Here is a 25,368-nt window from a genome sequence, read left to right as displayed (position 1 = left end):
TTGTTACTAAGGAGATAGTTTGTAATTATAAATACGTTTAACTTTTAAACATTTGGTTTTGCAGGACTAATGCCTGACACCACTAACTTGTGCGACATTTTGAACGTCGTCAATATGTGGAAAATCTCCTTTGTACTATAAAATACATTTGAAAAATGATCAAAAGCTCCATTTATTCTTTGGAGTCAATCGGGAAATTGCGGCCTGAGGTGAAGGACCGAATGGTAAAACCTAATCAGATTAAACTTTAAAAAGCTCAAGGAAAACATGAATGGCTCAACATAATTTATTTTCATTTTATGTTAAAATGTACAGAGTTCTTTGAAAGTACTTGTTAAGAAAGAAACATAAAAAAAAACAGAATAAATGGAAATACATACAGGGAAAGAGTAGAGAGCCGAGGCCGCTGAGCGCAATCCATCCATCACTGTGTGCCCAGCCGTCCCTCCTCTTTATTCTGCGCTCTCTTAGCATACAACGCAACATGTACAATTACAAAGGATACAAAAAGGGAAGCGATATAAACAGACAGAAATATACTGAGCTCCTTTTTACATGCCTCTTAAATGTAAGGAAGTCTTCCTATACACACACACAAGTAAAAAAAGAAAAGAATGCCAAGTGACCTTTAGATATTTGGAGTCCTTTTTGTTTAAAATAGCATTAATATAACTACACAAAGATAGAAAAACTCTAGAGATGAGATGGAATGGAGAGGTTAAAGGCATCTTAAAGTCACTAAAAGTGAGTGGTAATTTTTTTAAATTTTGAATTTCTTAGTAATTATTACCCAAGAGGCGAGCTAAAAAATATGTATTGTTTTTTTTTCCTGAAACAGAAGTGAAAAAAATGACAGTACCAATATCAATGTCAGAGTTTCCTTTTATATTATAGAAAAAACATTTTCTCTACAATAGCTTTTCTAAAGTCAAAAAGAGTCAGCTCGTGTCATAAAAGAAAGCTGCCCAGTCTGATAAAATTCAGAAAGAAAAAAAAACAACAACAACAAAAGAAACAATGCAAGTACAGAACAGAACAATACACACAACTAAAGTATGCAATGTCAGGTCTGTAAGGAAATGAAAACGCCTCTTTTGACTTTGAATACTGGTACACGGGGCAACGAGGTCAACCGATGGAACCTCGAACACGCCGCCCCCCCCCCCCCCCCCCTTGTCCCTCCCCCTCATGTGAGCGCTAGATCAGGCATTTAGGCGCACCTTTTACAAAGGATAACTGTCTACCGCCTTATTCTCCAGCCAATTGGAAGTGCAGAATTTTGCAGGGAAAAATTTAATTAAATTAAAAAAAATTAAAAAAAACCCAGAAGAAATACAGTCATGACAGAATACCCCCGTACGAAGGCCGACTCCTGGACCGCTCTCGGTCGCTAACACTTAAGAGGGGTCTGCTGTAGTTAACCGACTTTCCTTAACAGCAGTTAGATGGAAATGGCACCGTTTGTTCCGCATTCCCCAAACTGCAATTACAAAAAGAGGGGGAAAAAAGAAATGAAAAAAAAAAGGCTGACTTAGTGCACCGTCCGTCAGTGGAGTGTGGACAAGAGCAGCGTAGCGTTGTTCTTTCCGCAGCTAGCCGCCCGCCGTTGGGCGACAACTAGCTGGCGTCTGTGTGTGTGTGTGTGTGTGTGTGTGTGTGCGCACGCTCGATATCGGGAAGTACCAGAATATTTACATCCAAAGCATTTTTTTTCAGAGTGGTGGCAAAAAATAAAATAATGCTACTTGTTTTGTTGATGGACATTGAACAGACAGCTTGTCCCTTCCGTGTCTTTGCTGTTTTTGGTACGACGTCCCTTCGGGGAGACGGAGACTGGTCGTCTCCCCCCCCCCTCCCTCTGATTCCTCTGGAACGGAGTGAAAAGCCACAGGGATGTTTGGGTATTTCTGACAGAGTCAGAAGGCCGCACATATAAAGACCAAAGCATATAAGAGGTCGGAGTGCACACAAGTATCTCAAAACCATGAAAAATAAAAAATAAACAGTATGTTTAACAAAACAATCGTCCGCCCTCAATGGATTCATCGTCTCTTTTTTCAAGGCAAGGCTTCCTATGTCAATTAAAAGATTGTGTGCATGGTTGAATATATCCAGCTAACCGCTGCTTTTCGATCGCAGTAAAGCGAAAGCCAGCCGCTCCCCGTGTCGTCCTTCTCTGTGTGTCTTCGTCCTCGTTCCTGTCCCGTCCTCTCATGAGGACAGGGAGCCTCCTGGACCCGTGTCAAAAAAATAAAAAAATAAATCACATTAGAGAGGGCCGCGCAGGCCTGGCCCGGAGGAGCACGGCGCCGAACCCGGCGCCCCACTTGTTCCTGTGCACAACCAGGTGGGCGGGCAGCAGATTGAAAAATTAAATAAAAAAGGACTAAATGACAACACAGAACAACAGGAAACCCAAAGACCCTCTCTCCGTCTCCGACCCCCTGGCGCCCGCCGTGGCGCCGGTGAGGGTGATCGGGGGGGGGGGGTTGTGGACATTCAGAGGACAGCGAGAATCAGCTCCGGCCTCGTGGCCCCGTTTGCGGTTCCTTGGCTCCTCATCTGCTCATGTAAGGGGGCTGCTTCGTGACGCCGGTGTAGCTGTGATGGGAGGGGCCGGTGTACATCATGTTGCCATGGTGATTGGGCTGCATAGGCTGCTGCGGGTAACCCTGCCCTCCCATCATGCCCATCTGCATCTGCATGGGGTACTGAGCCGGCTGATTCATGTACGGGGGATTGCCGTGGTAACCACTGTTCATCATGGGCTGGGGCATTCTGTAACCGGCTGACATGGCGTTGAGGGGGGTCATGTTCATGGAGTTGTACGACGCCGGCGTGGGCATGAGGTTGGGCATCATGCCGCGCTGCACGGTCAGGGTGCGCGACGTGCCCTGCATGGACACGGCCCCCGAGCTGCGGCCGTAGAGCTGCTGCTGGTGCGGCGCCGGGGCCAGCTGCTGCGTGGCTTTGGACCGGATGGCAATATGGCTTTGGACTGTAGCCATCTGGCCCTGTAGCCGCTTGGTGTGCGGCGGGGGTCCCAGGCCGATGTTGGCGGTGGGCATGTTGCACTGCAGCTGCAGGGAGCCCAGGTTCATGGAGCCCGAGCTGAGGTTGGGGGGCGGGGTCATGGTGGGCTGGCCCTGAGCGAGGGAGGTGTGGGGCGACGGGGCCAGCCCGGGGTTGGAGAGCGAAACACTGGTGGCGTAGGAGGCGACCGAGGCCGAAGGCGAGTAGGGCATGGCGTGGGGTTCCATGATGGTGTTGGTGAGCTGCTGCAGCTTGGCCAGGCTGAAGGTCGCCGAGGGCTGAGGGTAGCCCGTGCCAAAGTCCTGGCCCATGCGGTCGTACATGTGGCGGCCCCCTCCCCCACTCTCGGGGATCTCCATTATCATGGGTGTGGAGGCGAAGCCATTGCCCATGCTACACTGGGACAGGGCCTGCTGCTGCCGTTGTTGTTGTTGCTGCTGCTGCTGCTGCTGCTGTTGTTGTTGTTGTTGTTGCTGCTGCTGTTGCTGCTGCTGCTGTTGTTGTTGTTGTGCTGATGGGGGAGGCTGAGGGTTGGGGGCCTGTTGCTGCTGAGAAACCTTTTTTTGGGACTGCTGCTGCTGCTGCTGGTTGGTGCTGGGAGGCCTCTCGATTACTACACAGCTCTGAGGAGACTTAATGCCACAGCCGGGGGTGTTAGACGGCGGCGGCGGGGGAGGCGGAGCCACAGCGCCGCCGACATTACTGGCACCCGGTCCGCTGTTGGGCCCCGGACCCGTTTGCTGGATGAGGCTGCAGCTGCCCATTCCCGCCGAGGACGTGAGGCTGGGGGCCGGCACAAAGGAGCAGCTGTTGGACTGCGAGGACGGGGTGGCCGAGCTCGAGGAGGAGGAGGAGGAGGAGGAGGAAGAGGCTGTGGTCGCCCCCGCGTGGTCTCCCCCTCTGTTCCCGGTGCCCCCGCCTCCGCCCATGGTGGAGTCGTAGCTGCTGGGGTTGTCGTAGTTCTCCGTTGTGCTCTCTATGCTGCCGAGGTCACTGAAGCCGCTGTCCACCACCTGCTGCGAGTGGTCGGACACGGACGGCACGTCCATCATGGGCGACGTCTCCATGTTCTGCTGCGAGGGGGCGGAAAGAGAGCCGGGGTGTTCCGGCGTGATCTGGGTGTAGCTGCCGCCGGTTCCTCCGCCACCTCCCGCTGCCCCAGTGGGGCCAGGCGTGGCGCCCCTCTGCCCCGCAGCCGTCGTGTCCATGATGCCCGAGGGCAACCCGGGACTGTTCACCGAGCGCACCGATTGGCTGGGGAGGGGCGGCACCGTGGGATTAGGGAGGGGGCTGCTGTGCTGCGAGGCGCCGCACTCCTCCGCCAAGGCCAGAGCCTCGTCCTCGCCCGTGTGGCTGTAGCTCTGCAGGGTGCGGCAGGCGGCCAGGGTCTCCTCGCAGTCCTGGTAGGCGCCGTGGTGCGGCTGGGGCTCGGCCTCCTCGTCCTGGGCCTCCCCCTGGGTCAGGGACTGGACGGCCTGCATGGTCTCCAGGTCCAGCTCGTTGGAGTGGTGGTGGGCGTGGTGCGGGTGATGGTGGGCCAGCTCCTCCTTGAAGTCGGCATGCTGGCCGGGGTGGGAGTGCGGATGCGGGTGCTGGGGCTCCATCAGCAGCGTGATGTCCTTGTCGTCCGGGTGCAGGGACTGGAGCTCCATGGGCTCAGAGGGAGCCGACAGCGTGACGGTTTCCACCGCCGCAGCCGCCGCCGCCGACTCCTCCTGCTCTCGGCGGCGCCTCTCCTCCTGCCGGGGGTCGGCCGAGGGGAGGTGACACTTGGGTTCCTGCGTTGTCGTTGTAGTCGTTGTCGTGTCCTCCTCCTCCTCAGCCTCCTCCTCCTCCTCTTCTTCCTCCTCCTCCTCTTCCTCCTCCTCCTGCTTGCTGACATACTCTCGGGCCACGCTGTTCTCCATGTCTAAAAAAGCCTCTCCACCTTGGGGTTCCTCTTTGACCGGAGGAGAGCTGGCACGGGAGGCGGGCTCCTCGTCCTCTTCGTCGTCATCATCTTCTTCCTCCGAGTCCTGACCTTTTCTCTTCTTACTGTTGTTGTTGTTGCTGCTGCTGCCGTTGCTCTTGTCCTCCAAGTGTCCGTCCCCCTCGTCGTCTGCGTCGTGGTCTTCGCTGCGCCTGCTTCCTGAACCCGGCGGAACGGCCGCTCGCCTGTTGATGGTTCCGCCGCCGCTGACCACTCGGCCGCATTCCTCGTCCCCCCTATCTTCGTCGTCATCATCCTCTTCCCTGTTACCCACGTCCGTCTCCTGAGGCCGGGACTGTGGGGCCCGGAGCCCCGACAAAGACGAGGGGGACAGCAGGGCGCGGGGTGGCGGACGGCTGGGTTTGTCCTCCTTCCAGGCCTTCACAGCCTCCTCTTCCTCCTCCTCCTCCTCCTCTTCCTCCTCTGGCTCGGAGGCAGGAGGAGGTTTAGGGGCGGGCGGTGGGGGCGGCGGCCGCAGGGCGCGGTTCTTGGGCGGTCTCCCTCTCGGCCTCTTGGGCAGCTTCTGCTCGACGGGTTTGGGCCGATAGTCGTCGTCGTCCTCCTCCGAGTCCTTCGGCTTGGCGTCTCGGTCGGCGTTGGTCCTGCAGACGCGCTTGCTGCTGCGGTCGTCCGTCTGGAGCGGCTGAGGATCTTTGTCCACCTGCTGCCCCGCCTGCCTTTGCCGCTCGGCCTCCTCCCGGGCCCGCTGCTCGTGCCAACCCCGGGGCTTGCGGCCGGGCTTCATCTTGATTTTGGGGGGTGGCGGATCCCCACCTTGGGCCTGGCTGTCAGCAGCTGCTCCGCTGCCGGGTGGCTTCCCGGGGCCTCGTTTCTTCCAGTGCAGGGGTTTGCGGCTCTTTCCCTTGGGCCAGCCTTTCTTCTTCTTGACTGGGACCTCGGGGTTGTCCGCCTGGGTCCCCGGTGGAGCTGCTGGCAGAGCAGCCACGGGCTTCAGCATAGGCGTTCGCTCTGAGAGGAGGAGATGAGGGTTAGACGAGGAAAACAATCCGCACAGAGTAATGCAAAGTTGGGCTTCTGCTCACCGTCTTCCTCGGAATCGGTGAGGTTGGAGTGCCGGGTCCTTTTAGGTGCGGGGTCAGACAGCCTCATGACAGAGCGGGCTGGTGGGTAGCGGTGCAGAGGGTGGCCCAGGGGCGTCTCCTCCTCCAGCCGGGGCATGGGCCTCTCAGAGTCAGAGTCGACGAAAGGCTCGTCCAGCACCTCTGTGGTTTCGGAGATCGTCTCTGTCACCACGCTGCTGTGAGGGTGGCTGCGCTGACGAAAGCGCCGCTTTCTCAGAGGCTTCTGGGTAGAAACAGGGCAGGTTATTATAGGTATAGACCGCTACGGTAAAACGGCATGGGCATGAATTCTCACAATACAACTGAATGCTAAAACTTGCAGGAAGACAATCAGGCTCAGCTCTGAAAACACCAAAAGATTCTTACCTTGCATTTGAGCCCCAAGGCAGGCTTGGTGAGGACGGGTGGGGAGCCCGCCCTCCTCTCATCATCATCATCATCCTCATCGTCGTCGTCGTCATCCTCCTCCTCCTCCTCGTCACTGCTTTCACTGAAGCAGCTCTTCCGCATAGGAAGCGACTCGGTCAACCTGGAAACCATAGCCATAGGCTGGGCCAGCCCCACCCCGAGGCCGTCCATCGATCTGGGCTTTGGGCCTCTCTTTTTCCTCGGGGGCCGCCCTCTTCGCGTGGGAACTATGGTGGGGTGTCTGCCCATGTCCAGCGGGTGAAAGGCCGTGGATTCCGCTCGTCTGTCCATGGAGAAAAGGGAGGGGGGGCCGGTGGCGGAGCCTGTGGTTTTACCTCCCTCTGTCCTCCCGTCGTCTTTGTCACCCTCGCCCTCCACCGGGCGGATCTTCGGCGGCCGGCCGACCCGCGGCCTGTCTTTCACCTTGCCCCAGGGCCAGTTTTTGGGTGGGCGCCCCCGCGGCCTGCGTTCCCCATTTGTCGGGGGAGGCGGGCGCGGTGGCCCCGGGGCAGAGGGTGGACAGCGGATGGGAGGGGAAGCCGGGGTACTTTGGTTCATGGGAAACCCCAGGAAGCACTTTCTTTCCTCTTCTTCCTCATCATCATCATCATCCTCCTCGTCCTCCTCCTCGTCCCTCTTCTTCCCCTGCCGCCGGTGCCAGGACATGGCTGGGACCTTGTGACTTGGTTTGATCTATGAACAGGTAACGTAATCAATCAAGAATATTTAACAACAACTTTGACGACTCAATCGGTGATATTTATAGCGAACGCATTTACCTCCTTGCGGACGTGTTCCTCTGGTTCGTCATCCTCCTCGTCATCGTCATCATCGCCTTCAGAGACCACAGTGTTGGTTACGATGACTGGAGCCCAGCGCAGACAGTCGGGGTCGACGTCCAGTTGCCGGGGCCGGGCCTTGAGACGAGTCATGTGGTTGGACACCAGCTTCTCCCTACGCACCAGGACCAGCCTGACCACAGCACAAACAACAGTCTTTCACATGGCAGCTTTCAGAGAAGAGGAGAATATGTCCATGTGTACGTGTGTACGCATACACACCTGTGGGGGTTTTGTTTTAGCATGCAACGACCATTAAGTATTGCATCTATGTATACACGCGTGTGTTTACATGGAAAGGTATACATTTACATGATTATTTCGACCAAAGCTTTATAATGTTGCCATTTGCCAAAGGTTCACTGCTGCTGACACAGACTTGTGTCTAGGTTCACCTCACCAGCAAGTTACGAGTCAATAAACTTCCACAGTTCATTAATCACTGTAGTACACTCTGCTGATTACACTCAACTGTGCTTGCCTTTCTATTATACTGTTGCTGAAATTAGGCAAATTACTTGGGAGCGGGTCAATGTTACCGGCAGAACAAAGTGGGCCCAGATCCAGGATTTTATCCCATTATAATGATATATAATTAAAACTAATAATTTAGTTAAAGTATTCAGTTAATAACGTTTTAGCCTGTGTCAAGTTGTTAGGCTGCAGCAAAGTACCAATCCGATGTTGCCAGTCAGTGGGATATAAAATACATCAGATTGTATTTACATGGTGACTGTGAGCAATGATCCTACTTCATAGGCTTGCTTTCTCTTTTTTTTTTTTACATGTGAGGTGGAACCTGGCTACAAGCCATATTCGGTTTCCTCTGGATTTGTTAAAAGAGCCTCCAAAGTTTTGTGTCTGGCGATCAGATCGTCCTTGCCTTTCTCCCAGCAAAATAATACAGTGTGCCGCTGCAGAACATAAAATATATGGATGTATCAAAAACAATAAGGCTAACAAGGTCTTTCGAACACTGTGCAATCTGCACAAACTTTCCACTCTGTGGGCCTACGGTGTGAATCATTGTCACCTCCCAGGCTCGTCGCTCACCTTTCTCCTCGCTGATCCAGCATGTTGAGACTGTGCAGGGAGGTGGTGATGTCCTGCGGGCAGATCCCGGTCAGTTTGCTTAGCGTTCGTATGGTGATCTGTCGGTCGCGGACGTCATGGAGACACTCCAGCACCACGCTGCGCCAGTAGGCCATGTAGGATAGTCGACCCAGGTCGGACAGGGGCTTCTCTGGAGATCCGGGCTGGCCCTCGCGCTTGGACAATAGGTAGCCTGTAGGGAAGGGAGGGAGGGACCAGGACATCTTGAACCCCGAAAAAAAACACACGTATGCCACAGTCTATTCCTATTTAGTCACTTTGTCTATCAACAGATAAGTTTCCCAGTTATTGTTGTGGTGTGAATTTGCGTTTTGATTCCTTACTGAAGTCGATGAGGAAGCGGCCGTAGCCCCGGCGCTGGTACTGCGGAAGAATCATGATGCATGACACGTTGTATTTCTGTTGACAGTGCTTCTCCTGGAGACAAGGGAACCAAGCAGACACATTCGACAATTAGAAAACAAATATATGTATGGTGGGAACTACACCACAGCGGAGGCCTGTGTGGCTGCGCGGCGGGGCGTCGATGGCGCGGCGCCCGCTCGCTGACTGCCGTGTTTTGGCAGCGAGGCGGCGTGTTAATGGGAGCACCTGCGACCGCTACGGAGGGGCAATGGAGCCCACAGCACCCAGTGTGTGTCTGGGACACATTAGGATATTTGCAGGAACGCACCTGTGTGGAGTGAGCCAATGCGTTTCAATCGCATTTGAATCTCCCCCCCCCCCACGTAATTTACAGAGACACGTGGGCCTTAAAAATGAGCGAGAGGCCGTGCACGAGAGGGAATGAAATCCAGCACACGGATGTGCTCGGCAGCAATCCATCACCTTGGAGAAGTAGCCAACAAGGTGGCACCCTTTGTTGTCGTTCTGGGTCAGGACGTAGAACAGGAAGGGCTCCACGTCGTAGTAGAGGGTCTTGTGGTCCAGGAAGAGCTTGGCCAGCAGACACAGGTTCTGACAGTAGATTGTGCTCACGTTCCCGTCCACCTTTTGTGGGATTAGAGAAGAAATGCATCAGTTCCTAAGTGACTACTTGGTCTCAGAGCCGACTGGGTCTCATTAAAAAAATCTATAGAAAGTTTTTGTTGGTCTTTACTGTGACTATACATGACAATTGCGTAGAGCATGAGGTAACAACCAGGCTTCGAGTGAGCATATTAAGTAGAGAAGAAGAAAGGTGTTTGACGGCCCTGTGGTATGCGGGTTGGTTCTCTGCCTCTCTCTGTCTGTCACAAACACCCACATTCTTCTGCTTATTCTGTTCATTAACTCTCACCCTCATTCAGTCCTCACCTCATAAACCGAGACATCTTCCTTCCTGTAGATCTCGTTAGCAGGGGGGTGGAACCAGTTGCACTTCTTCATGTGCTGGTAGAGGATGCTGCGACTCTTCATGTAGCGAAGGCAGAACTCACACAAGTAGAGCTTGGGTAGTCTGGGAGGGGGAATGCGGTGGAGGAAGGAAACGTAGATGGTGGTGGAATACGTTTTCAGGCTGTTGCTCGGACAAAAGAAGCACTATGAATCTAAAAATTGGGCTTTGGGATTAAATCTAATTTGTGAGTAAATATTCGCCGGATAAATGAATGATGAAAAGAGCCGTGATGCCGGAGACATGCGTTTAACCAATAGGATTTTAACAACAGATTCCGGGGTATATTTTATTCAACCATTACATGAAAGAAAAGATTAAACCCACGACAAATTAGAGGCACTTGCCTCCCTGGCTGGCTGGTTACCTGCCAAAGTAGGCTGACTGTAAACATGCTTAGAATTGAGCTTCGTTACACAGGTGTTAATTGCTATGCCGACACACAGGACTGGGAGCTAAGTACATCACGCTGCTGTGCTTCATCGAGGTAATTGGCTCACCTGCTGTACTCCTGGGGGTACGGAGACGAATACCACGTCTGGATTTCAAACTTGCCAAATTCAATGACAGAGGGACAGCGCATCTGAGGATCCGGTGGACCCGTCACCCCGACTTTCTGAAAGACGAGGGGAGAGGGGGGGGGGGGCAAGACATGGAAGGTTAGGTCTGCTGGAGTGATCAAAGTAGAAGTAGTCTGATTATACATCCGGGCCTGGCGGATAAGGATTTTACGATAAGGGTACCGTCGTTTTATACAATCAAAGATGGTGACAGAAAGGTTACTTCAGGATTCTCCCGACCTCTACGCACAGAACGCACTCGACCGCTCACACTATACTTTATTAGTGAAGTTATTGTCCCTCAATTACCCCCTATTATTTGCATCTATTGGTCATTTGACACAACCTTTGAACCACACTGAATCGGACACTTTTCATCCTGCATCAGCGGTAACCGCTGGTTTTTAAAGAAATAAATAATTTATTGTTATAGTTAACCATCAATCATCACCAGCTAATTGCCTTTCCCGCCCACTAAAGTACGGAGACATCACAGAGACCTCGCCCTGAGCCACAGGCTACCAGTTTTACAACCTGGGCGTTGATGACTCATAAAACCCCGCCCCCATAACTCCGGCCTGACAGCCGCCTTTAACAGCCCCCACCCGTTGATGCCGTCTCACTCCAACCCGCATCTCCGACCCGCTGCCTCTCTGTCCGTGTACCTGCAGTGCCAGCTCCTGGATGTGTCTGAACAGCTCGATGTCTTTTTCCGTCAGGTTCTCGTGGCCGGGCAGTTTCTCGTCTTCGTCGCGCCAGTCGCTGCCTTCCTGATTGTCTGGGGACAGAGGAGCAGAGTCGACATCAATGAACCTCGATGTGAGAGTTGCGCGCAGGACGGAGTGCCGAGATGTGTGTGCTATTTGTTTTTTTGAAGTGCTTGAGTCGAAGAGGGCAGAGATTGAGGCATCAAGATATGCTAAAACTAACCTTAATAACCAGGGTAATATTGCCAATTTAAATGTAGGGATGGGGTGAAAGACGAACATGCCGGTCCTGCATCATGCCACCTTGCTCTTTTACTGAACGCCGCAACTAGATTGGATTTTAATACCGGAAGAACCATCTAAGCAGCACAACATTAGCACAGAGTCTGTTTGTTAGCAAACCATCTGGAAGAAGACGTGTGTACACACACACACACACACACACACACACACACACACACACACACACACTGTTAAATGTCACGCTGCTGATGGCTCATTATAGAGCAACGCGATTACAGTGTATGCCGCGGAAGCTTTTAAGACGTTGAAATTCATAGCCTAGTTTTTAATGTTTTCGCAGTCACTTCAGTATTATCTTCCCAATTCTGGCAGACGCTGGCGACCTCTGCCAGCTCTACGGACTTTCAAAAATAGCAGCAGGCTGAGCCTTGAGTGAATGGACCTGTACCACATGAAACTAGAATCTTACAGAATCCAACCAAGTCAAGGTTGTCTGAGAGGATGAAACGGGTTGTACGGGTACAGATACTCATCAGAGCACAACCTATGCTGTTTTCTGAAGGCATTATAAAAATGTTATATTTACTTATTCTAACAATGGTTTCTACACACTGGGGTCCCTAAAGAGACTTAGAACTGCATGAATTGGATTTGGCCAATTAACAATAACCCTTCTCTGTACTTTTCTGCGATAATGATACATTGATTGATTTTTTTATTATCGTCAGGTGGACCGGGTGAAAATCCAATACGTTAAATCAACAAGCGATGGAGTCCATGTGCTAAAGCTCACCTCGATCATCTCCTTCTCCTTTGCGACTGGCTTTCTTCCGGATGCGGCACTGCTGCGAGTAGTCCACCACTTCCTGCCGCGCCTTGCGTCCCTCGGGCGACGGCGTGAAGAACTTTGTGAGGGCGTCGATGAGGCCCTTGGTCTTGTTGTTCAGGCGCATGCTGCCCTGTGACAGGTCGTCGTCGTCGTCCCGCATCGAAAACAGCAGCCGGTCGTCGCCGGGGTAACCCTCGCAGGAGGAGCTGGAGGAGGAGTGGGCCGAGGCCGAGCGCTTTCGCCTACCCCGCCGACCCAGCTTCTTGAAGGGCCGGCCCGGCCTGAGGAGAAAGACAGCGGCCCGTTTTAGGACTAGTGCGGACACGTGTATCGGACAAATCCTGTGCGTAGAGATCGTGGCAAATGAGTGAGGCCCCCCGCTCGGCTGACGTTGGAGCCGAAGGGGTTTTTCCATCTACCTGTTCTTGGGCCGCCCCAGCGGAGCGTTGTAGCGCCGTTTGATTTGTGCTGCCTTTTCGTGTAAAAGCCTCCTTCCCTTTTTCCTGGGTTGGCAGATTTGACAAATCCACATGCCTGGAGAGAAGGAGTCAAAAGCACAGGTTCACACACCCCGAGGTGGATTCCCGGGACGTATCCAGTGCGTCGGCGCTTAACGGTGGAGCATTGGGTGATTCACGGGAACCCCGGACGTCACCCAGGGCGACTACAATCAATGGTTCGCTTTAAGGCAGCAGTCCTGTGCTCACCTTTTGGCATACGCGTGAGGGGGGGATCGCAGCACTCCATGTGGAAGCCTCGGTCACAGGAGTCACAGAACAACATGTTGTCCTGTACAGTTAACACACACACACAAGTTTCATTAAACGACACATTACATGTTGATGGTTGAAGGAGCTCCTCGCTTTCCCTTTCATCCTCCATCCTCAAAAAGGAGGTGTTTTATCATAAAGCCTCTGGCTAATGTGAATGTTCCTCACTGTCAAAACCTCTCTACGAACATTAGAATAAAAAAAAAAAAAAAAGAGTACAATAACTCAAACACAGGGCCGTCCATGAACGCCTCTTTTGGGCTCCTAAGCGGAGAAGAGAGTGTTCCCAGGCGCTGATTGGCGGCCCGTCTGCCACCCTCGCTCATCCACTCACCGCGTTCTTCCCTTGATCCTGACAGCTGCTGCAAGTCTTGCATTCGATGCACTGCCACCACAGAGCCTTGACTCGCGCCGTGAGCTCCGGGGAGAACTTGAGACAGGACGGGTGGCCTGCAGGTAGACAGACACACACACAAACAAGCGCTTCAATGTCACACACTTCTTTCCGCCGCCGCTGACTGACAGCGGTGACCCACTTGCATCGTTGCAGGGATGAATAAATAAAAGAGCTCCTTGTGGAATTGAAAAAAGGCCTCCCTGAATCAAACCTGGCTGCAAAGAGAGTGTTCAAACATAAATGACAATCTGTCAAGAGATGTGCTTTTGCTGTTTGAAGAGCAGCAAGCGAGATGGTCTTGTCTGGGACATGAACCCACCGGAGGGAAGAGGAGGTACACAAGCTCTCCTCTGCAATCACTAAACTGCAGGAAAACCATATTCATGGCCTAATTTCTCTGGAAACAGACAATGGTGTCGGTATCTTGTCAATTATTGTTTGTCTCGCTCAAATTCTTGAGCATGGCGCCCCGAGCTCAAAAATGTTTAGAGATAAAAGAGATGAAACAGTGCGTCAGTAAATTGTTGTGTGCAGCTTCCTGAAATCAAAAGCTTGGCACTGTGCTTATTGATATTTTACTTTGAAAAAAAGAAGATGATGAAAACAGAATTTGCAGAAAGTGGATGGATCCTCTTCTCTTGTAGTGTCTCATAGCACATAACGAGGACATTTTAACCAAAATTTCCAAAATGAATTAAAGCAGCACTCACCACTATTGCCACAGTCGGCGCAGGAGATGAGCTCCTCCGGCCTCTTGTCGCGATTCTGCTCCTTGGTGCCCAAGCAGAAGCTGCAGATGGGGATGGGCTCCGCCACCGGCTGTGAGGGTGTGGGGGGGGGGGGGGGGGGGACCGTCAGTCAACTTAACAGCTTAGTTGTACAAATGAAAGCAACAAAGTGGCCTCGTGTGTCTCGAAGCCTTGAGGAGGGGAGTGCTGGCTTACGGTTTCCTAATGGTTGGTTTTAGTGCGGAGGATAGTCAGTCTAACTGAGATCAGTGTCAAAATGTAACCATAAAAATCATTATACTCTTGCCGTGGTATTTAAAACTCACATGAATGCCCTGTACTGACAAATAGCAATGCACTTGCTGCACTAGGTGAATATGCAACATGCATAAATATTGGAGAGTTATCTCCACAAGTCCAGGTTGAGGACACAGAACGACGATAAAAAGACAGCTTGAGATAAACCCCAATAATGACACTCTGTGCTCACTGACAAACAGCGAGGGCCAGCCATCGTTTCACTGAAAGGTTGAGCCAACGTTGACATTTGAATATAAATATAGAACATGTTTTTTTGAATTTTCTAGAATCCAGTTTTGCATGCCACTTTGCTACAGCTACAGTCTGCTGCTCTGGCTTTCAAAGCGGGAGGTAGGCGGGGTCACACCCACTAAAGCGAAAACAGACGTTCCACACCAGTGGCAATGAGAAGCCAGTACTTCAAATCAACATGTGTTTATATTTTTTAGGACTTCATAATATCACACGTCGCTCCTTTAAATGCACCTGTATCTGGAGAGGTTTAACGCATGGAAAAAAGACCAAAAAAAAAAATCATTCAAGAGAAGAGGTCATGGTCACTTCTCGAGTATGCCATGTTGATCAGAGGAAGGCGTAACCCACGGCACAGCATGGCGAGCAGCCTTTGTGTGTGTGTGTGTGTGTGTGTGAGAGAGTAGAGCACAGGTGGCTGACACTGGAGGAGCTACAGGGCTCCATGGTCGACACCTGTTCAACTGAGGGGTCATATCTTTGACCATTTCAATTTAAGTATTCACTTAGCAGAAAGCTTGCTCATTATCTGTGACAATATATGACATCATATATGAGATCATAGGATATCTGCCTTTTATGACATCATAAAAAGGCAGATATATATTAAATGTATTGAAATTCTATTCTATTCTCGTGACCGCGATGAATAGACTAATGGTAATCTGTGTGTGAAATTCACCGCACAAAAAAAAAGGGAAACAAAAGACCCTGCAGGAGACACCCAGCTGAGGTCACGCACACCTGAGGACCGGCCGCCCAATTCAGCTCACAAGCGCAATAATTCATTCAAACACGGAAGGCAACAACAGGACGGTGAATGAAGACCGTGCCACTACAGTACAACCGTGCAAATGCCTATGGCGCCTGCAGGTCCTGGCAGGGAGGAGACAGGGCCAGGAGCTTGATTTATTGGGTTCATTTCCTTCTGACTCTGGCTACTTCCAACACGCCCGCCTGCCTGCCCCCCCCACCAACACCCCCTCCCCCTCCCAACACAGGGACCGAGGGAGCAAGAGCAACCCAAGGTACAGCGTGAGGGAGCAGAAGAAGAAGGAGGGGGGCTGTAAAGAAGGAGAGAGAGGGAGCGAGGCGGATAAGGAAGGTAGAGCCAGGACGGATGTGCAAGTGCTCGCTCCGTTTTTACGTTCTCACAGGTTAAATAAAAGGTGCACGAAGCGGCGATCGTGTACCGCGTTGCATCGTTAACATGCCAAAACCCTCCGGAAAAAGAAAAAAAAAACACGAGCCGGATGCACGATGACAACAGCCTCACTGGGCTGCGGGAACAAACCAACGTGAACGCTCAAGAGAAATGAAAGTCGGCAGCAAGAAGGAAGAAAGAGTGGGTGTCGGATAAGAATCCAGAGGGCAGGGGAGTGAAGGAAATGGCAAGAGAAAATCTATTATATACATATATATATATATATATATATATATATATATATATATATATATATATATATATGTATATGTGTGTGTGTGTGTGTGTATTCTGCAGCAGCCGTCCTCTGAGCAGTCTGCATGTGACCAAGACCTCAATCATTGCAGTCGCTTAACCCCTTCCCCGCTGGAGGAGGTCAACTGCTCCCGCTCGCCTTGTGAGCGCTTGAGTAAACACCAGCAGAGAGAACACACACACACACACACACACACACACACACACACACACACACACACGCACATACACGCTCTTCAGTTGCTAGCTGCCACTGTAAATTAATCCCTGACAGATACTAAAAATTGAAAAGCTAATCCTGCCTCCACGACAGGGATATTGGAGGAGTCAAACACAATAGTCAGATTCCTCCCGAGAGCAGTTCCAGCCCTTTCTACCTCAGCCAGCGTGAGCTGCCAGCACTGCTCACACACACACACACACACTATCTTATAAGAAATCTCCTCCATCTACATACTGTTGAGTGACATGGCCCACTCTCCACTTAAGATGTGTGTATTTGTGTATGTGTGAGGGTGCGTGGGCGTCTATTTTAAGCCTGCGTGTTGCTGCTTTGGCATTCACTCTCGCCTCGCCTCCCCAGCGCCGCTCAGCAACAAACTCGCTGCTCGGAGCCAAAGAGGCACGCCTCGTGGCAACTGTTAGCGGCTAGCTGCATCCAGTGGGCGGACTTGAAATGCCATACAAACATGTCTTACAAGTTCCAGGCTCCTCTAGAAATACACGCGCACACACAGACAGGTGATGCAACCCGAGTCTGACCGGGCCGACACGCCCACTCCTGCTTTGTGGAGTCACTCGGAGCACGGCCTTCCCCAGCGGGCTCCGGTGGTGGCCTAGTTTTTCGCTTTGGTTTCCAAAGTTAACACTCGAGGAAACATGCGACATCGTCACCTTGTGCAGAGAGGCAATTGGTTTAAAAAAAAAAAAAAAAAAGTAAAACCAAGTGCTGGCCTGGTGTCCCCTTTAAATTGGCTTCTGTTGTCCAAATATAGGGGACAGGAGAGTGAGACAGGAAGGGGAGAACAATGGAGCAAGGACGAAAGGATAGGGAGAAATGCAGGAGGAGGAGATGGGATAAAAAGGCATGGGGCGAAAAGAGAAAGACGGAAAAAGCGTTGCTGTTGTCCTTGTCTCAAGTCAAGGATCTCATTAACATGGGAGCCCAACCTCAGCAAACCCCCCCAACCCCCCACCACACTTCCCTCATGGCCGCCCCCACCTCCAACACAAACCATTGATCACTGTTAGAGCGCACCGTGCAAAGCACGCGCACACACAAACATGCACACGCTGCCCCCGTGCACGTAGCGCAGAGAGTCCCGAAACACACCTCAGCACGCCAGTGCCGCGTTCTCATTCAAGCGCCTTTTCAAGTGACATCAGGGGAGTCGACGTTCCAAAATCCCCAGAGCCCCTGCCTGGGCTTCACTGGAAAAGCACCTGCTCCACGTTTCCTCACGTTGACACCCACAACAGCCCAGAGGCGGCGTCCCTTTAGCCACGTAGCAGCAGCAGCATCATCATCATCACCATCCTCCCTCCACACCCGTTAACGTTGAGCTGAATGCAGCGCCGTTGTCCGGCATGGCTTCAGGCAAACCTGTAGGGATGCTATTAATTATGTGACTATATCGAGTATTGTCTTTGTTCCATTGGATAAGACTGCACAACTTGGGTTGTTTTTGAAAAAGGGGAGAAATACGTATTTACTGCTGAAAATGCATACTGCATTAATATCTTAAACAAACTAAACCCATGTAGTGCAAGTGCCACGTTAATTTCCCCTACCACCATCCGGAAGACGGTCAGTGTAACCCTCAAAACGTCTGTGTACCCTGTACCGTACTGCCATGTCTAGTGGTATCTACATATTAAAAAAATGGAAATAAATGCACAGGGTCACCCCAAGGCACATAAATGGATGTCCGATGTTCTCCATTTACGATCCTCCGAGTGACGACACGTGACGTCTTCACCTTGAGGCGACGCAGCGAGCAGGGGGAATGTGGGTGACGTCAGAGAGACAGGTGGTACCGCAAAAGTGGAATCAATTACAGCCAATGACTACATCAATTATGGTGCACAATAAGCGATTACGCTTAATGCAGCCGACGACAGCTGCAGTCTAGCCTGTCCCGGGGTCAGCGGGACGTTTGAGGAAAATCACCACGGCCACAACCTCGTCTACGAGCAGAAAGCGGTGCGCGTGTGTGTGTGTGCGTGCGTTTGTGTTCTCCACACGTCATTCTTTTTTTTCTTTCACACGTCCTCACCGTGACATTGCACGTCGAGATCGAGAACTCTGGTTAACCCCGCTCCAGCTGTTGAGGAGGGGGGCAACCGCAGGGCAGGGAGATCGCTCTTGCTTATTATGACAGGATGAACATCATGCACACCCAACTATATACCCACACTGACATACACACACACACACACACACACACACACAAAAGCTCAGCATCAAGCCCATCCCATCTAATGGCCGTAGCCTCATACTGCTAACTGGCGCTGAGGGAGGCTATGAGGTTTGCCATCCATACATCCGTGACCCCTGGTTGACTTCACTCCCCCCTTTCAGCTCCCCCTTCGTGACCTGGCAATGGCACCCTATCAGGGGTGAGGGCGGGGAAGGCAGAAACAGGGTCTGAGATCCCGTTTGAATAGAGTGCTCCGGCGCAAACACCGGCGCGTTGGGTACACAAATCTCCCCACAAATGGGGTCAAAGCCAGTGCTTAGCCATTTGTTTTGATCCCCACCGCCACCACGCCCCTTTACTCCCTCCCTCTCCCCCGCCTTTCCTGCCGGTCGAATCCAAATTGTTGGCAATACGGCAACAATAAGTACGCACCGTGGACGAGTAAGGTTTCCCGCTCTTTGATGCATATGCCGCTCGCAAAGGCCAACAGTCCCGCACGGGAAATAAACACACATGATTGAGCAGAAATAAGGTTACATCCTCTGGAGAGGATATATATATATATATATATATAAAAGGCTCGGACACAATTATCAATATTCCCACTGCTGCAGCAGCTTCCCCGACAACCACACCTCCCCATTCGGGTCCCCGCGTTTAATCCAAAATCCCTCACCGGTGAATCATTTTCTGCAACAAGATGGGCTTGATTGCTCGTGCAACAATTCCCTCCCCTGCCGTTCCTTGGCTCCATCTAAAGTCCCATGGAGGGACGAACTCGCTGACGCACAGACATCGTTGTCACGTTGAGTGGAGCGTTTCTTTGTGTCGTTCCTTTGGCCCCCGTGAGGCGGCGCAGCAGGCCGATCGGTAGCCGAGTCACACAAGAAACAGGAGGCTGATGTTGGTTTGTTTTAGGACAGGGCCATCTGTAGCCAAGCAGGTCACTGTGTTAGGCAGAGCCCATGTGACTACAGCTTGCTCTCTAGGCTAATCCCACTACGTTTGTGTGTGTGTGTGTGTGTGGGCACCCATACCAGGAGCTTCTGTAGCCGCTCAGACTTGAACACACCCCACACAGGGGCCAGATAAAGCCGCGAGCCAGCCAAAACAGTGTTTAGGGCAGATTGGCTGTCTGTCTAGTAACCTGAGTGACATATGAGCCGATGGCGGGCCACTAGGCCGCAAACCTGCCCGCGTGCACTTCCAACGGGTTTATTTACATGCTGGTACTGAGCCGTTTTCAAATCTGTGGGCACCTAAAGAGGTGGATTCATGAAAAGAAAACAGTTGTGTTTGTGTGTGTGGGAATGATGTCAGCCTGTGCTTCTCTTTGCATGCAGTTGTATGGTTTTATCTGCGAGCGTGTGTGTGTGTGTGTGTATATACACACATAGCCGTGGCCCTTAGAAGCAGAGGTTAGCAGCCGCCTGCTCTCTGTGATCAGGTTACAAAAGTGGGTGTGTTCCATCTCTCCTCTGTCGCCTGCATGTCTGCCTCTCCCTCTCTTTCTGCAACTTCTTCCGTCTCTCCTTGTCTCCTTCTCTTCCTCTCTGGTTAAGAAAGCCTGTAGCTTGCGTCATCCGGGCTTCTTCCTCTGGCACCACTACAGACCGCCCAGCTCTCCCTCGTCAGTGTTCCTCCCCTTCCCTCTTTTCCTTTCTTTCCTCCACCCATCTCCTGCCAAAGAGCAGCCCTGCAGCTGGTCCATTCTCCCTGCAGGCTGGGAGCCTCCCCTGACCTCCTCCTCCGCTAGGAATTGGCCGACCAGACGCCCACCCAGCATCTCTCCGGTGCTGCTCGCCTGGGCCACGTCGCAGACGCCTGGGAGTCCGTCACATATTGACCCAGCGCTGACCAAATGGGGAGTCTGACCCACTACCTCTGTTCTCTCTAAAAACACGCCAATAACATTTTTAACACACTGCAATCGGTTCACAAAGAGAACGTTGCTGTAGTTCAGTGAAGCCCTGTAGGTCCATGACCAATTTGAACAAGCAGAGCTAATGCACTGCGAAAGTTTGCAGATAGTTCTGGACTAATCGCGGTGCGCAGCAGCTAATATGTAAGTCAAGTGAATGTTGTGTGGATCGCAAAAAAGAGGTTTTCTAGTGTTCACCATACCAGATCACACTCCTTTTCATTCTGTTGCTCCATATAGTTAAAACCGGGGAGCAGTGGTCGTTTTGACAGGATATCCGGGATCTTCTTGGACACGTGATGCTGACGGACCAAAGCACATTTCTCATGCTGCATGTGACTTTTCGCCTCAACAGTGATCAGCAACATCCAAATGATAAAAAAAATCCATAGCCAACAATACCCCTAATGAGCGTGCTCAGTTGTGATTAGTGTGTGTGCATTTGGCACACAAAACTGTGTTTGTTTGTTTGTTTGTGACAGATGTACATACAGAGGCCTTACCTTGTCTTTCTCGTGGGGCAACAACCGGACGGGGGGCAGTGATCCCAGAGACACCGTCCCGGTCCCGTCGTCCAGGCAGCTACTGCGGCTGATGAGCTGGAACAGCGGCCCCTGCTTGGCCACGCGTCCATGGGCCACGGCCCTTTTCAGGGCCACCCTAAGCTGCTGGTGGAAGATGCCGGACCCCAGAGAGCCGCTGCTGGACAAGTAGCCCGCCACATCGGCCTGGCACTTGAGAAAGCGCTCAATGTTCTTTAAGCTGGAGCCACCGGGCTCATGGAGCCCCTCCAGGGCCCGTTTCAGCAGCTTGTTCCAGTCAAGTCCCGGCCTCTTCCCAGAATGGGAGTGAGAACCACCACCTCCGCCGCCGCTGCCACTGCTGCTGCCGCCGCCGCCACCACCGCTGCCAACACCACCGCTGCCAACACCACACCCGCTGCTGCTGCCGCCGCCGCCGCTTCCTCCTCCTCCTCCACCACCACCACCACTTCTTTCAGAGCTGCCACTACCTTTGGACTTAGGCAGAGCGAAGCGCCCTGGATTTTCAGGGTCCTTGTAGGAGTTTAGACCTTTGTTTGTGACCTTTAGGATGGTACCATCCTTGACGCTGAGCTCCAGCTGCTCCAAAATCGTTTTGCGATCCAGGCTGTGGGTCATGGAGACTGCATTGCAAATACGCTCCTCCGATGGTCGCTGCTTCTGCTTCTTCACCTTCTTGATGGCCTCTAGGATCCATTGGGTGTACATTGGGTTGGCCAGTTTTACCATGGCTACCGTCTGGGCGGGTGCGGGGGCGTTGAGGCCTTACCGCAATGACCACGGACAAAAAACAACAACAACAACAAAACAAAAAAAAGGACTGCGAGGCCAAAGAAACACCTGGCCTGCGCCGTAGCGCCGCCGCCTCCCCTTTCTCTTTGCTCTCTCTGCGTACTATCCCTTGTCCTGGGCTCGTACAGAAAGTCCCTCAGAAGCTGAGTATGAGCAGCACGGTAATGAGCAGCTGACCATAGCACAAACCGCCTGAGACAACTCGCCACCTCGGAAAATGCAGTCCACCCACCTCCCACTCCCAGTCAGGTGAATGTCCCTGACGAGAAGCAAGGGGAGGGGAGGGAGCAGCCGGTCAGTTAGCGACTCCCACAGCACACGATGTAGGATAGAGTGGATCTTGGTGAAAAGAAGGGCTTTCAAAAAAAAAAAAAAAAAAAAAAGGTGTTTCCCACCTTCGCCTGTCCCCAAAAAAACTATTCACCAAGAATACAAACCTGTACAGTCAGGTTCCTGCTACTGGCAAACTGACTGATCCCCAATGCCGGCTGTTAAAGATGACAATGGTCTCCGAAACACAAAGTGTGCGTTTCAACGATAGAAGAGATGGGCAATGCCGTAATTGCCTTTTCCGAAGATTAAAACATTCCACAAGATCCCCCGAGCTTCCACGTCGTCTTTACTCTTTCTCTCTCTCTTTCGATGTCGCTCTACTCTTCCAGCAGACTGAGCTCCGGGACGGGACAGGTATCTCACCCCAGGGAGAAGACGCGACCGATCACCTTTGTGCCTATTGCCCTTCGGAGACGGTCAAAGCCTGCACAGAAAAAGAACACACACACACACACATACAGGGGAAACAGGTGAGTAAAACATTTTCAAATAAAGTGAGAAAGAAGTTGTGTCTTTATTAGGATTGGGAGTTTGAATAGGCTACAAATAACATCAGGGAGGGCCCAGCTTTATAAGCAGAACTGACACACCACACTTTTCCCCTCAGAGATAAATAAACAAAGCCATGTGTGCCCACGGAGACCATGCACTACTAGCATCCCTGTAAATTGGGGAAGAGGGTAATTGTTAACCACACGACAGCTTGCTAATCACTTTTGTGAACGAGTCAATCTCGTCCCAAGCCAGAAGAACACAAACAACAACAACAAGGCAACGTTATGACCTGAACTTCCAACAACCTCTGGTCACAGCACAAACGTGTCTAAATGATGGAAAGCGAGGAGGTACAAAGGGGGGGAAACAGCATTCTAAAAACGTGCACTAGCAAGCGGGACGTTGGCTAATTTCGAAGGGTTGCTATGGTAAACACGATGCAGTCAAAACACAGACTGTTAGCAAACATTAGCTGGGGAGCTAGCTACAAACCTAAGCTTATTCCATTGCTGCATTGACAAACTCCTTCCTACGGTGCTGTTTACTCTCTCCGACGTGATGCGAGACTGCTAAGCGTCTGACAACAAGCCTTCCCGCTAAACTGCTGTCGTTTAGTAAGCTACACCAGGAGCTAGCCAACGAGCTAATGTTACGATTATGTTACTAACGTTAGTCGCTACCTCAAAACGTAAACAGCACGAAACGAGGGGTTAGCCCGCGCTCCAGCTAATTTTTTTTTAAAAGACTATGTTTTTCCGCTTCAGCTGATATTTCAGGCAACACTGACCACCACGCCGCAGCAAACACAGCGAAACATCTCATTTCCAATGACATTTAGATATTAACGTGAGATCGCGGCCTTGTAAAAAGGCACAATGCAACTTGCAGACGGCCATCTCGGCTAACGGGCAAGTGCAAGAAGAAAAAAAAATCCGAGACATCATTCTGCAGCACTAAACGTTACCGGTGGTACGGCCTCCTTCTCAGCCGTTGGTGTGTGTGTGTGTGTGTGTGTGTGAGAGAGCGCGGCGCCTCTGCCCGCTAAGACGCGTCCCGTACGAGCGGTCTCCACCTCGATGACTTCCTCCCTCCGCCAGCCGCCCTCCCACGTAACACTACAGCCCGCGGTGCGGAGAACACAAGGCCGCTGGAGCGGAGAAGCTAGGCCTCGGCTCCCCCCTTCCTAAGCCCCCCCTCCCTCCACCCCCGCCCCTTCCCACCTCCGCGATCATCATCCCTCCGTACCCCTCTCTCCCTCTACCTCTCGCGGTTCCCCGGGAAGCCCGAGCTGGTCCGGTTCTGGTTTCCGAAGGGAAGCTCGCGAAAGGCAGACCGCGTCAAATAGAAATCGGACGCCTCCCCCGTCCGGCTTCCGCTGCTACTCACCGGAATTTCCAGTCGAGCCGCCGAGGAGAAGGTTCCAAAACCGTGCGAAACGGAGACAACAACAAGCCCAAAAATGCAGCCACAGACCAGGGGTTCTAGAGCCGACGCCATCTTTGAGTGAAACAGGAGCACGGCTGGTGGGGGAGGGGGGAACGCTGAACCGTCAGGCAGGGCCAAGGGACCGTCTGCCTGGTGCGAGGCGTAGATCCAGGGGAAGAAAAACCCACTGCAAGGCGCGGGGAGGGGGCGGCGGCGTTGTGCTGTTGCTATGAGAGGGGTGTGGATATTGCTTGAGCACATGAAATGGAAGAAAGGGACAGATGGTGGTGTTGGAGGGAGAGAGAGAGAGAGAGAGAGAAAAAAAAGAGAGGATAGGTGTTCTCGTATTCTCTGCTGTATTGCAACTAGGCCCACATGAGGGGAGATTCAAGGGAGCGTCTGCATTTTTTCCCAGCGGTTTTAGAGGAAAAAGGGAGAAAATCAAAGCCAATGAGCGTGCCCGTTAGAGGGTATTTAAAGATCAAAGTGAGACACCCCTCCTCACTGCAGTCTATTGTAGCTGCCGGGTGTGTTTTCTTTGAGCTGAGGATGGGAACAGGGCCACACAGATCCAGTCCCTAAGAGATGTTCGGATGTTACAGTGCAGCTATGTGGAGTATTACAGGACCTGATAATAATGTTATTGTCTATCAATGCAAAGTAGTCTGCTAATGCTCGCCAGACAGAGTGTTATCTTTCCGCTAAAGAAGATTATTATGTAAACTGTCTGCAGTCGATCCACCTTGTTACATTTTATCCTATGACAGCTGAGCCTAACACATTTTCCTCATAATTTATGTTCGAAGAAACGTCCTTTTTTTTTTTTTTTACAGCCCTCAGTGTAACATAAAACACAGCATCTGGTAACAGATGGGAGCGACATAATGCAAATGTATCTCTATGAATCTGCAATTTGCTCATTTGTAAAGTCATTTGCACTTAAACTCTGCCTAATATAAGTTCTAGATACTTTTCGTCTGAGTATATGTGGAAAATTAAAAACCACTCTGTGAATGCTGAGAATATTAATTCAAAGTTGGAGAATTGATAGAGTATCCTCCCATCATTTATGAATGTGCCTTAGAGAAATTCTAACAACTTGTCTTTTTCAGAAGTACAACAATCAGAGGGACACCCGTTTTGCAGCTTCAATTTCATGATCATATGATAAAGGCACTTGTGTTGGAAATCTGGCAGCAATTTTCCTTTTCTATTACAGGCAAACATTGAAAGCTCCCTGGCTGGAAATTAAATTAACCGCCCGCTTTGTGTCAAATGATGTGTACAGCTGTCCTGGGAGACAGATTATAGAGTGTCTTATAGGGAGCAATTAGACCGGAGCTTCTCCCATGTTAGAGGTGTCTTGTGAGAGGGTG

General features: G+C 51.6%; 1 protein-coding gene across 2 annotated transcripts; it reads right to left on the bottom strand.

Annotated features, from left to right (window-relative positions):
- Positions 1-1,170: 1,170 nt before the first annotated feature.
- kat6a (K(lysine) acetyltransferase 6A) lies at positions 1,171-24,728 on the bottom strand. 2 transcript variants are annotated; one of them, XM_037482460.2, is made up of 17 exons: positions 23,954-24,728; positions 20,909-22,496; positions 14,036-14,144; positions 13,263-13,378; positions 12,866-12,947; positions 12,578-12,692; positions 12,123-12,439; positions 11,045-11,157; positions 10,320-10,435; positions 9,741-9,882; positions 9,273-9,434; positions 8,768-8,861; positions 8,385-8,616; positions 7,272-7,464; positions 6,451-7,185; positions 6,046-6,307; positions 1,171-5,971 (listed from the first exon to the last, which is right to left on the bottom strand). In XM_037482460.2, exons 2-17 carry the CDS (start codon positions 21,674-21,676, stop codon positions 2,559-2,561), a joined length of 6,969 nt encoding a protein of 2,322 aa, XP_037338357.2. In that variant the 5' UTR covers positions 21,677-22,496; positions 23,954-24,728; the 3' UTR covers positions 1,171-2,558. The 2 variants fall into 2 exon arrangements, with proteins under 2 accessions (XP_037338357.2, XP_037338358.2); XM_037482461.2 differs by lacking the exon at positions 23,954-24,728 and adding an exon at positions 23,532-23,695.
- Between the last annotated feature and the right edge of the window lie 640 nt (positions 24,729-25,368).

Source organism: Pungitius pungitius, chromosome 5 (genome assembly GCF_949316345.1).
Source record: "Pungitius pungitius chromosome 5, fPunPun2.1, whole genome shotgun sequence".
NCBI lineage: Eukaryota > Metazoa > Chordata > Actinopteri > Perciformes > Gasterosteidae > Pungitius > Pungitius pungitius.
Note: the sequence above shows the minus strand (reverse complement) of the source record. Positions and strands in the feature narration are given on the sequence as shown.

Bases quoted from the DNA above. Each gene is read 5' to 3' on its own strand.
- kat6a (XM_037482460.2), bottom strand. From the start codon at position 21,676: ATGGTAAAACTGGCCAACCCAATGTACACCCAATGGATCCTAGAGGCC. The intron at 14,145-20,908 runs GTAAGGCCTCTG...ACACCCTCACAG, and splicing joins TGCCCCACGAGAAAGACAAG to CCGGTGGCGGAGCCCATCCC. The intron at 12,440-12,577 runs GTAGATGGAAAA...CTTTCTCCTCAG, and splicing joins CTGGGGCGGCCCAAGAACAG to GCCGGGCCGGCCCTTCAAGA.